We start from the raw sequence: 12,816 nt of genomic DNA, 5'->3' as shown, positions 1-12,816 counted from the left end.
AGCTGTCGCCAGTATGGCTTTCTCTTTATCATCAATAAAAACAAGAATACTGTAACCACAAAATTACTGCTTTATAATGCAAAAAGGTGCTGTAAATAAAAGAAGTAGATTAGTATCCTCATAATGAAAGGCTGAGTGAGGTTCTTGTCCCAAGGGATGTATGTTCTGCAATGCTGCCAGCATCCCCTCTTCTAGAGATTTCCATATTTATTGTCCAAACAGAAAGCCCAACAATGGGTTGAAAATGCAGCATTGTATGTAAACATTAATTATTGGTATTATTTTCTACAAAGTGCTCATTTATTAAATGGAAGACTTATCAAGTCACATATTGAAGATTTATTTCTCCGTGATTTGCTACCCCTTTCTTTTTTTCATTTTAACTTCTCTGGTATAGCATTATTGTCATTCATATAAATTTATGTAATATTTAAGAATGATAGTTGATAATTTACATCATAGTTTCATATTTCAGGTTCAAGATAAACAGGGTAGCACATTAGTATTTGCTTTTTGTAATTTTAGAATCCGCAGAAGTAAATACATAGGACAACAAAGAAAGATTAGTCTACAACATTAAATAAAATCAGAGAGATGGGAATCAACAGTTACCAAGCATTTAAAATGAATTATGAAAGAGTAAAACAGAATACAGCAGGTCACTGGCCAAAGCAATAAAAGCAAGCAGCAGCTATAATACACGATGCTGGGGACCTACAGTGGTGGAAGGTACCATCTGCCCAGATAACACCGAGTTAATTGCAAACTTCACACTTTCCTGTTCCAGTCTTTGAGCACAAGAGACAATATTTATTTCCAGGAAAATAATATTCTTTCTCTCTACCCCCACCCCAGGTTCCTCTTATCAGAAATGAAAAGAATTTTCCCAAGAAAGCACCTGAAACTGTTATTTTATTAGATATGTAAGATTTTTTTAATCAAGTGCATTTCTTCCTTCAAGTCATGCAAGAGTTATGATAAAATAAATTATTTTAAATCCTTAGAACAGTAAAATAATCCTAGCACACTGACTTCCTTTCTCTTCCCTAACACTCTGCTATCTCCTCCCTCAGAAACCCTCTCAGCTTTGCCCTTGCTTACACTTACACTGAGAAAATAGGCCAACCAGAGGAGATCCAACCAGCAGCATCTGTGTCCATGTACTCTGCCTTCACTGCTGGTACAATGTGGGGGATAAACCCCACCAAGGCCAAACTTTCCACATGCGCACTAAAATCCATAATCCATCCCCCACTCAGCTATACTTCTCCCAAGTCTCTCTTATCTGTTTCTCTCACATCACAAATTTCCTCTCTCTACTGGATCTTTCCCATCTGAAAGAAAAACAAGCTAACTCCACTATACCCCATGCAGTCATGTAAAACCTCTCTTGGCTCTGTACCCATCTGCAGTTGTTACCCTACATCTCTCCTTCCCTATGTTGCAGAACACTCCAAAGGAGTTGTCTGTTCATTGCCCAAATAACTCTCTTCCAATTTTTCCTAAATCCAATCCAAACAAGTTTTGTCCCTTACCACTGTATGAATATAGCTTCTGTCAAGATCCTGCTAATTGCTAAATACAGCATTCGGTCCTCAAGTCTAAGTAGTTATAGATGACCGTAGAATGCATTTTGACACATCATACACAAATGGAATATAACTTTTCATTCTTCTGATTGTACATGATGTAGAACCACACCTGGGGTATAGTCATATATGCACATACGGTAATAATGTCTGATTCATCCCACTGTCCTTCCAACCTTCATACCCCATGTCCTCTCTTTACTCTTCTCCGTCTAATCCAAAGTATCTCTATGCTTCCCTAGCCCCATCTCCTTATTGTGAATTAGAATCTGCATATCAGAGAAAATATTTGACCTTTGGTTCTTTGGGTTTGGCTTATTTCACTTGGAATAATATTATCTAGCTCCATTCATTTACCACCAAATGCCATAATTTCATTTTTCTTTTAAGGCTGAGCAATATCCCATTGTGTACATATACCACATTTTCTTTATCCATTCATCTGTTGAAGGGCATCTAGGTTGGTTTCATTGTTTAGCTATTGTGAATTGAGCTGCTATAAACATTGATGTGGCTGAGTCACTGTATATGCTTATTTTAAGCCCTTTAGGTATAAATCAAGGAGTGGGATAACTGGGTTAAATTATGGTTTCATTCCAAGTTTTCTGAAGAACCTACATATTGCTTTCTATAGTAGTTGCAACAATTTGCAGTCCCACCAGCAATGTATGAATGTACCTTTTCCCCCACATTCTTACCAACAGTTATTATCACTTGTATTCTTAATAATTGCCATTCTGACTACAGTGAGATAAAATCTCAGTGTAGTTTTGATTTGCTTTTCTCTAATTGCTAGAGATGTTGAATACTTTTCATATATTTGTTGATCAATTGTATTTCTTCTTCTGTTGAAGTGTCTGTTAGTTCTTTAGCTAATTTATTGATTGGGTTATTTGGTGTGTGTGTGTGTGTGTGTGTGTGTTAAGTTTTTTGAGTTCTTTTTATATCCTGGAGTTCAATGCTCTATCTGAAGTTCATGTGGGTCAGATTTTCTCTCATTCTGTAGGCTCTCTCTTTACGTTATTGATTGTTTTCTTTGCTGTAAAGAACCTTTTTGTTTGATTCATCCCATTTATTGATTCTTGATTTTACTTCGTGGGCATTGTGAGTCAGAATCATATAATCATCTCAATAGATGCTGAGAAATCATTTGACAAAATACAGCACTCCTTCAAGCTTAAAACACTAGAAAAACTAGGGATAGTAGGAACATATCACAACTTTGTAAAAGGTATCTATGCTAAACCCAAGGCCAACATCATTCTAAATGGAGAAAAATCGAAAACATGCCCTCTAAAAACGGAAACAAGACAAAGATGCCCTCTTTCACCACTTTTATGCAACATCATCCTTGAGACTCTAACCAGAGCAATTAGACAGAAGAAAGAAATTAAAGGGATACGAATAGGAAAAGGATAACTCAAACTATAACTATTTGCTAATGACATGATTCTATATTTAGAAGATCCAAAAAATTCCACCAGAAAACTTCAGGAACTAATAATGAATTCAACAAGTTAGCAGAATATAAAATTAATACCCATAAATCAATTGCATTCCTATACATCAGTGATAAATCCACTGAAAGAGAAATTAGGAAAACTACCTCATTCACAATAACCTCAAAAAATATTTGGGAAATCAATTTAACAAAAGAGGAGAAAAACATCTATAATGAAAACTTCAGAAAAATAAAGAAAGAAACTGAAGAATGCCTTAGAAGATGGAAAAATCTCCCATGTCCTTGGATTGGCAGAATTTATATTGTCAAATGTCCGTACTATCAAAAGCGTTACACAGATTTAAAGCAATTCCTTTTAAAATCCTAGTAACATTCTTTGCAGAACTAGAAAAAGTAATCATGAAATTCATTTGGAAAAATGAGACCCAGAATAGCCAAAGTTTTCCTTAGCAAGAAAAGTGAAACAGGAGGCATCACAATACCAGACCTTAAATTATACTACACATAGATCCACAGTAACAAAAATTGGATGGTATTGGCACCAAAACAGATACATAGACCAATGGTACAAAATAGAAGACTCAGAGACAAACCCACATAAATATAGTTGTTTCATACTAGAAAACAGTGTCCTTGACATACGTTGGAGAAAAGATAGACTCTTCAGCAAATAATGCTGGGAAAACTGAAAATCCATATGTAACAAAATGAAATTAAACCCTTCTCACCCTGCACAAACTTAACTCAAAGTGAATCAAGAACTGAGTCACTAGAACAGAGACCCTGTGACTGATAGAGGAAAAAGTAGGCCCAAATCTCTTCCATGTCAGCTTAGGAACTGACTTCCTTAATAAGATCTCTTGGCTAAAACATTTCCTTCCAGTGTCCTACCTTGCTAGACTTTTCTTACTCTTCCAAAATTTTAACATTGGAGAGTTCCAGGTCTCAGTTCTTGGAGCTATTATCTTTTTAAACCATGCTCCCTCTTTGGTGTTCTCATTCAATCCATTTCTTTCAGTCAGTGGCTTTACAATATTGTCCATATACTAAAAAGACGTCTGGAATCCAGAACTCTTCCTTGAATTCCATATCTGAATTTCCACTCCACTTGATATCCTCATTTAAATGTTTAATGGGGTCCTCAAATTTAACAATTCCAAAATTGAGCTCATAAATTTCCTCCCAGATCTTCTCCCTATTTTCAATATCAGTTAATGGTATGACTATCCTTTTAGAGCTTCTCAAACCAAAGCCTTTGATTCATCCTTTACTCCTCTTATTATCTGTCAGCTAATCTTTTTGGTGCTGTTTTCAAAATGTACCCTGAATACAATCACTGTTACCAAGTCCATCCCTATAACAATGACTCGAATTACTATCATCTTGTAAATTGTTATTACTGCATTAGCCTTCTGATCAATTCTCCCGCTTGTACTTATCCAACTTCTCTCCATTCTGAAGATGGCAAAGTCCATATGAAAATATAAGTAGGACAATATCATTCCACTCACAATTCCCACTGAATTCTTTCTCTGAGTAAATGCTGTAAGACTCTGTAAGAACAACTTCTCTGAAAACATCTAATTCTCACTCCCCATAGGGACATAGTGCCTCAGGGCATTTGCAATCGATCTTTGTTCTGCCTGGAGATTTCTGCCTGCAAATGTTGCCACAGCTTATTGTTCCACAACCTCATCTTTGTTTGAAAATCGACTATTTAACATTATAGCCTTGCCCAACCTGGAAAGGATTACCCACTTTTTCTACACCATGTTTTTATAGCATCTTCCATGTATGATATGATTTATTTACATTATGAAGATGCTACTTTGAAGATTTATAGAAAAACAATACCATTGTTTCTACAAATCCTAAATTTGTTGAAAAATGCATATCATATGAAGATGCTCTTTTTGAATTTACCTGAGTTTATGGAAAAAGGTTAAATGTGACTAGCTCATCTGGACTCAGCAAAAAGGATGCACTGCAATTGCCTAACTGGTAAATTTTTGCCCTTAGACTTCTTTCTTTCTTTCTTTTTCTTTGAAAAATTTTGTGTAGTAACAAACTTTGTTTTACTGTTTCTTTTTTCTTATGCTGTTTTTTTTTTCCATTTCAAGCAAGAAATCTGGTCCTGTTCGCTTCTTTGCCAATTTTAAGAATTAAATTGAATAATACTTTCAGTACTATTTTGATTTCCTACACTATGCCATTAAAGAGATTGTGCTAGAAAGGAAGAAGGTGAAAAACTTTTGAGAATCAACAAGCAACAGAAAAAGGGGTTCACTATATTGAAGAAGAAATAGAAATGTGTGCCAACTATTGAGAAAACCTGTTTCCTGTCAACTCTTGGAAAGTAACAAGGCCATAGCTATGGCTGAGTGAAGAGTGCTAGTTGTGGGTTGAAGCTGAGCCCTTGGTTTCCAACTTGAACTGGGATGTACCTCTTTAACAGACAATTTAAGAGCAGAAGGAAATCTTAGTTACAGAAACAAATATTGGCTTGATCAGTGGGGATGTCGGAAGTGGTTATAATGGAGGAGAAGTTTGGTGTGAAAGATTCCAGATCCTGGTCTCGAATTTGAGAAGGGACTTATAACACCAAAGATTAATATTATTATCATCCCACCATATTGGAGGATCAAACTCAGATTTTATTTAATTTGATAAAATGAAGAACTAGATGTTTTTAACATACCTGAGTTTATGGGAAAAGGGTCACAATTCTTCTTTAGGTTTTCTTTCACCACTTTTTCAGAACACAGATTTATAGCATCTCAAGTGTGAAGTGTTAAGTAATATTGTAATGCTGAATCATTTGTAATTCCACTAAGAAATGTAATAATAGCTTTGCATTATGCATTGACTTTATAAGTACAAATTAAAGGCATTTAACCTATAATTATTTTTATATGAAAATTTCCAAGTCATATAATTTTAATTAAAATGGTAAATTTTGGATACCTCATTTCCATCCAGAATAGTACCAGAAATGTAGTCTTCTAGGCACTGCTAAAATTGTCAAATTCAATCACAAAACCCCCAAACATGTTGCTTTCCTAGTTTTCTAAACTTGAACTTTTTCAGTGATTTTGATTTTTTCCTTTTAATATTGCAGGATCATGTTAAAATTATGTCCAAAAAAGTCACCCCTGTAGTCAAAACCCTTGAAGTATTTCCCATTTCACTCTGAAAGTCCAGATCCTTGCAATTAGCTACATGGCCATATATGATCTGATGCAATGGGCAACGTGGCCATATATGATCTGGTGTACCATAGTACCTCCTATCCATTCTGTATCACCATCCCCCACAGTTAATTCTGCTCCAGCTTTTCTGGTCCTCTTGTTATTTGCCAAATGCATTAGACAACTAGACGTGTGTTTACTCTCACAATCCCCTCTGCCTGTAACTATTCCCCATAAATCCAGATATCCAATTCTGCTACCTACTAGCTGTGATTCACAGCAAATTGCTTAATCTTCTATGCCTCATTTTCTTATGTATGAAATGAGAAAAATAACAATTCTTACCCTAAAACTTTGTTACAAAAATAAATGAGTTAACATATGTAAAGTTGAGAACAGCATGTGACACAGAGTGAACACTACATAAGTACTGACTAGAATACTTTGTACTAAAAGCCCCAGCAGGTGCTTTGGATAACCTGATCACTCTTTCTTAGAACAACCTTGAAAGAGCATTTGTGAGGCACTTCAACATACTTTCTGAATTTCAAAATACCAATAATTTGATTCTTGGTGGTAGAAACAATTCTTAATGTAAATTATAATTGAAATGTTTTCAACAAATTCATACACAGTAAGCTCTCTGTTCACTAATGTTTGATATGAACCCATAATTACTGCACATTCACACTCAAAATGAGGGCTCTGCAACACTGAAATACCTGAAGCACCTTCTCGGTCATTTGACAAACAGGGAGACTTATCTTCTCATAATTGGTCTAGAAGTAAGTATATTTTCCTGTGCAACTAATCATTGGGAAATGGATACGCACAAAGAGGTAGGAATAGGTCTAAATATGGAGTTGGGTGATTTGGGTTTTCTTATTAGCTCTACAACTTTACAGCTGTGTAGATGAGTAAGACCCTTACTTATCCATCCCAAACATTCATTTCTTTAGCTCTGCAGTAGAAGATGCAATTTACTAAATTAACTTTTCAGAGTTGAGAGTAGAATAGTAGTTACCAGAGGCTGGGAAGATAGAGATGGAAGAAGGTTGGTTTATGAGCATATTATAGTTTGATAAGAAAAATCAGTTACAGAAGGGTGCCAATAAATAAGAATAATGAGTTTTGTATTTCAAAACAGCCAGAAGAAGTGATTTTGAATATTTTCACTACAAAAAATTAATAAATATTTGAAGAGATATGTATGCTTCTTCTGATTTGAATATTATACAATGTATACATGATTTGGAAAAATAAATAAATAGTTGGCCAATATTTTTAAAATGTACATATTCAGAGCTGTTGCAAAAATTGAATGAAAGAACATGTACTAAAAGGCATTTTAAAATCTGTATTTATTAATAATGATAAACATATTAGTATGTATTATATACTGTGCAGTGTTCTAAATGCTTTAGATAAATTATTATCTTAGTCTTAGAAAAATGATTTTGTTGTTATGTGCTTTAATTATCTCATGTTAGATAAAACTAAATCTTCAAGCAAGTTACATGTAATTTAAAGAAACATTAAAATGTCTAAATATTATCATTCTTTTCAAAATGTGTGATTGATCATGATAATTATTACAAAATTATATTAGATATTGCAAAATTTATTATATTTATTTCAGTGCATATTATAATATAACAAACACCGATTTACCAGCAAATACTATTTTATACTCTGTAGACCTCGCCTGAAATTAAGTACAGCAATATTAATGTAGTTATTTGGCAAAAATTCTTTTGAACTTTACACTGAGGCTTTCATGTGTAATGAATGTGCTAATATGTCCTCTTATAGTATAAGAAAGTAGGAAAGCTTGTTTTTTAATGTTTCATTCACAAATGCAGCATTGAGAATTGCAAGGTCTATAAGAATTTTAAGATGCTTTCTATGCTAAATATTTATATGACAACCTAGAAACCCATTTCAGCATGGCCAATATAATACACATGTATTGTGTATCACAACTCATTACATGGGGCAGATTTAAAAACAAAGAAAGCAACCTACCCTTTTCCGAGTTTTCTCCTTCAGGAAAGGCCGAATCACAGTGTACAGGGCATGGATGTACCAAGGTTGATTGACAAAATGAATTCCTCCAAATCGTGCTGGGAAACTATCCTAGAAGAACATGGAGGAAACAAAGTCAAGACATGCTTTAACATGCTGAAAAGGTTTAGGAAAGGTCAAATTTGTTATTCCACATACTAAAATGAGATCATCTGTGCAGCTAAGAAGGAAGAGCCTTCCTACATTGTAACTCTTGTGCTGAAACTGAACCACTTTATAAGAAAGCAAACCCTTCTCAAGAATAAGTTGTTGAAAAGAATTTCACCACTAACTGCTGTCAATTTAGTCCCAGAAACATAAACAAAAGTATGAGAGATATGTCAAATAATGAATGTATGTTATATAAATATTTTACCTAAATTATTTATAATGAAATTTATTTAAATTAAAATGCTTTATTAAATTTAAATGTAGTCATTTATAATATATATGCTACCAGTTATCAAAAAATCACTTTATTATTTTTTCTCTTACTATATATAAACTATATTATAAAAATTGTCCTTTCTTTATTTCAACTACATAAAAGAAATCACGCTTAAGCAAAACAAAAGCCTAGAGTTGTACTGTAGAAAATCTGAGGATATATTTCATTAGATTAAATGAAAGTAAAAACCTTCTGAGCTGATCTCACTGGGGGATAATGGGTCTCTGCTAAAGCCAGCCTCCTTCAGCAAGAAATGACACAGTGTACATTTGAATCTGAAGTGATGAACAGAGGTATTTTCTTCCTACTTATAACTAATGGGTGTGTCCCTACCTCCTGCACAATGTGAAGGGAATTCCTAGGGCACATCAACTGCAACCTTTGATACTGCAAGTAGCTATGCTAAGGATGCCACATCAGTGCACTTAGGTGTTGCTACCAGCTCCAATTTCCACACTGAACTGACTGCAAAAGTCTTCTCAAAAAACACTAAATCACCAGAACTGTCTCAAAGTGGGATTATAATAACTGGCAAAAATATGGGTATTTTTTAATTTAAATGATCTATTTAAATGAGTCATAGTGTGTGTGTATATTTCAGCTTTACAAAATCAGTAAGAAGTTCTATCAATTTATATCCCTCCTTTCCATAGAATTGTAAGATAGTTCCAGTTTTCCCCCATATCATATCTGATATAGTCTATCTTTCAATTATTGCCAATCTCATAAATATAAAATAGATTCTCATATGACTAATTTGCTAGTATTTGTCTTTGCTCATTTTTATTAGTTTCATCATAAGTAACACTTTTATAACAAACATTTTGAACATGTTATATTATTTTGGAATCCTTGAGAGTCTTAATTATTTTCTGTCTCTAGTGACTGTTTTCAAGATGTCTTGTTGATGGAGGACTCACAGTGGCTAATATTAATTATCAGGTGTCCTGATGCAGCTGGCTTAAGGAATCCTTTCTCCAGACAAGATCCGTTTTATCTCCTACTATACATAAGACATTAGCAACCTATATGGTTATAATTTAGTTTCTCATCCTATAATTTCTCTGACTGCATTATATAGAAAATTTCAGGCAATTTTAAGGCTATTATGGCCTCAGATAACCAGGGGAGACTGATCATCATCATTAGTTTTATGGATATTATTCGTTTTCCACCTAGATAAAAGAAAGACCTAGTGATTTCTTTGAAGTTTTCCTGTCCACCCAAGGCTTTCTCTCAAAACCTTTTCTCAAAGGAAAAGCACCTAGAGGAATGTGAACTCTCATGTCCTGTCCCCGTGTTCAAGGTTTCCAAGCCTACTTCCTGCTAATGAGCATCCCACTCCCCAGTATTGTGCTTGCCTTCTTACCTGTCCCCGCTTCATCTACTCTCCTGTTTTTCCTAGAGATTTTCATGTGATCCTTGGCCCAGAGGACTTTTCTCATGTTCTGAGAGTTCAATAATACATCTGGAAATATCTTGTTGCTATATAACCAACACTGCTTCTTCATGACAGGAAGACCTCTGAGAATTTTTAGCCTACTGCATTGCCTGAAGCCAAACTGCTTAATATTTTTTAAAATATATTCTTGAATGAACATTTGGTCCCCTAAACAAATGAATGAATACCAACTATCAAGGTTATTAAACCAAGTCCCAGCTCAGTGATTCTCAAATGTTGAGAATACATGTAACTTACACACAAAGTCAAGGGCTTTCTTGTACACATTTTTCCATATACAGTGACTCTATCAGTACCAAATCACAGCTAGGGCTGAGTGAAAGAACAGGGAAAGCTCTGACTTTGCAATTAAGTAAATCTATTACAAAATTCTGACTTAATCCACCTCTCAAGCATCAAAGTTAAAAACAAAAATAACATCATTGATTCCTTCTTGCCCCACTGTGGTCTTCCCTTTTCTTTTTTTTTAATCGTGTTCCAGGTTTTACAATATTTACCATCCTGCTTCTGTGGAGCTTCATATTTGCTTCCTGAATCATGCCAATGTGATCCAAGCATGATATATGGGAATATAAAAATAAATCAGGCACTCTTGGGTCAGTAGAGTACACAGAACAGTCACCATCTCCATCACATGTCACTTCCCTGCATCTACTTCATGCCTGTGGTCACCATGCTGTTTTATAGCTTGCGGGAGTTGTTCTGTCCCATACAGATGTGGGCTCTTTGAGTGCAGAGGCTGTGTGTTCTATATGTTCTACTCATGCTTAGCTTGGAATCCATGTCCTGCTGTACAACCCTGAAGTTAAGGGACTGGAAGGTCAAACATGAATATCACAGTGGAATTTTGACAGAAAGAGTTCCTCCAATGACATATTTGAGGAAGATTCAAATGCTCAAGGAGAGCAACAGCCATCCTCTTGGTGCTAAGAAGCTCTTGGGAGATTGTTAGCAGAATTCCGGAGCTGGACCTGCCCACCTTCCACTTTCTAGATGTCACTAAGAAGTAAAAGGCTTTGGGACAACAGCAGCAAAGGTGGGTATAGTAGCTCATAGACCTCTAAATCCCACTGGAGTTCTGGAGGAATGTGACCTCAAAACCAAGAGCTCAGGAGCAGTCCTAATCTCCCATTGCTCTAGCTCTTCCAACAAGGTTTTGAACAATTATGACCTTTAATACATCTACCTGGTTTTGGAATTATCCAGAGAGATGACTGTTTTGTGTACTCTACTGACCCCACAGTACCTGATTCATTGCAACATTCCCAGCATCTTGTAAATGCACGTGTGTATCCCAGCACAGAGTTAGATGAATTTAGCTGAATAGAATTGATTCTGATATTTACTATTTAAGAAAATGTCTTCTCTGAGCCACAATTTCCTTACCTACAAAGAACAAAATTGAATAGGAATGCTAATAGCTAACAGTATGTGTTACTTAATGAGAACTCCTCACAGATACAAGCCTACCATATTCACTGTCAATCCCACTTTGCAAATGTGGAAATGTTCATGGAGGTAATTTTATAATGTGGCTTAATGGGCAGTTGTCCAGTCCTAAACAGCTCTGTATAGTACAAAATAACAGCATACACCACTCTGATCATTGACTCCGTAAGACATACCACTCTGCACCGGAGACAGTGACAGAAAAAGTGCCCCACAATTAGTGAGAAAAACCTCAACAGAATTTCTACCTTCCAAAAGCATTGGCTAGCTTGCCCATTCCCATTTACATTTTTTCTTTTTCCTTGAGCAGAAATTTTGCTCTAGATGCATAGGTCATCTTGCCTGAATGATTAGAGGAATGGAGGAAGAGCCCACCAAGATTCTAAAGTAAGTCAGCATTCCTCCAAGCCTGTGTCGACGATAACCTCCAACAAATACCCTTCTGTGGCAGAAGATGAGATTTAGAAGCACCCAGCAGGCAGTATGTGAGTTTCTCCAAGGATGAACTTTTAATTCAAACAATCCTAAAATGAGGGTCAATCAAAGCAAATTATCTATCTTTTCTTCATGGGTACTACAGACACTAAATTGGGGTAAATATATTTCTCTCTCTCTCTCTCTCACTCTCACCACACACACACACACACACACACACACACACACACACACCCCAATATCCCTACTCCTGAGTGCCCACATCCCAAGCAACCACTATCCTCCAAAGCTGGGTTCCCTGCACTGGCCCTTGTCTCCTGGGCTGTCCACACTCCACCTACTCTCCCGTTTTTCCTGTAGATTGTCAGGAAGATCTAAAAGAATTTTTAGCTTACTGCATTGCCTGAAGCAGAACTAATTAATATGCTTTTAAAATATATTCCTGAATGAGCATTTGATCCCCAGAACAAAACTGAATGAACACCAGCTATAAAAGCTATTAAGCCAAGAGTCTTAGCTCAGTGATTCTCAAACTTGTGTACAGTACTCAGTAGATACCAGTGAATTATTCATTTATCTATAGCAAAGATATTTGCTTCAAAAATCTAGCAATTGAACAAAAATTGGAGAATCTGAACTACTACCACATTATTCAAATGTAAGGGTTAAGTTTGATGAATATAAAAATCATGTGTTACAATAATATTATTACATATTGT

At 35.3% G+C, this 12,816-nt stretch overlaps 1 protein-coding gene across 3 annotated transcripts in view; it reads right to left on the bottom strand.

The window, feature by feature from the left end:
• Clvs2 (clavesin 2) overlaps window positions 1–12,816 on the bottom strand; it is a 75,986-nt gene that overhangs the window by 20,466 nt on the left and 42,704 nt on the right. For all 3 annotated transcript variants that reach the window (XM_046467015.2, XM_058586265.1, XM_058586264.1), the window contains exon 4: window positions 8,265–8,375. In XM_046467015.2, the coding sequence (XP_046322971.1) occupies window positions 8,265–8,375 (111 nt within the window). The remainder of the gene's footprint in view (window positions 1–8,264; window positions 8,376–12,816) is intronic.

This window comes from Marmota monax, unplaced genomic scaffold (assembly GCF_021218885.2).
Source record: "Marmota monax isolate L192 unplaced genomic scaffold, Marmota_monax_Labrador192_F-V1.1 WCK01_AAM20220418_F8-fsc00140, whole genome shotgun sequence".
Lineage (NCBI taxonomy): Eukaryota > Metazoa > Chordata > Mammalia > Rodentia > Sciuridae > Marmota > Marmota monax.
This window is presented reverse-complemented; position numbering and strand designations above follow the sequence as displayed.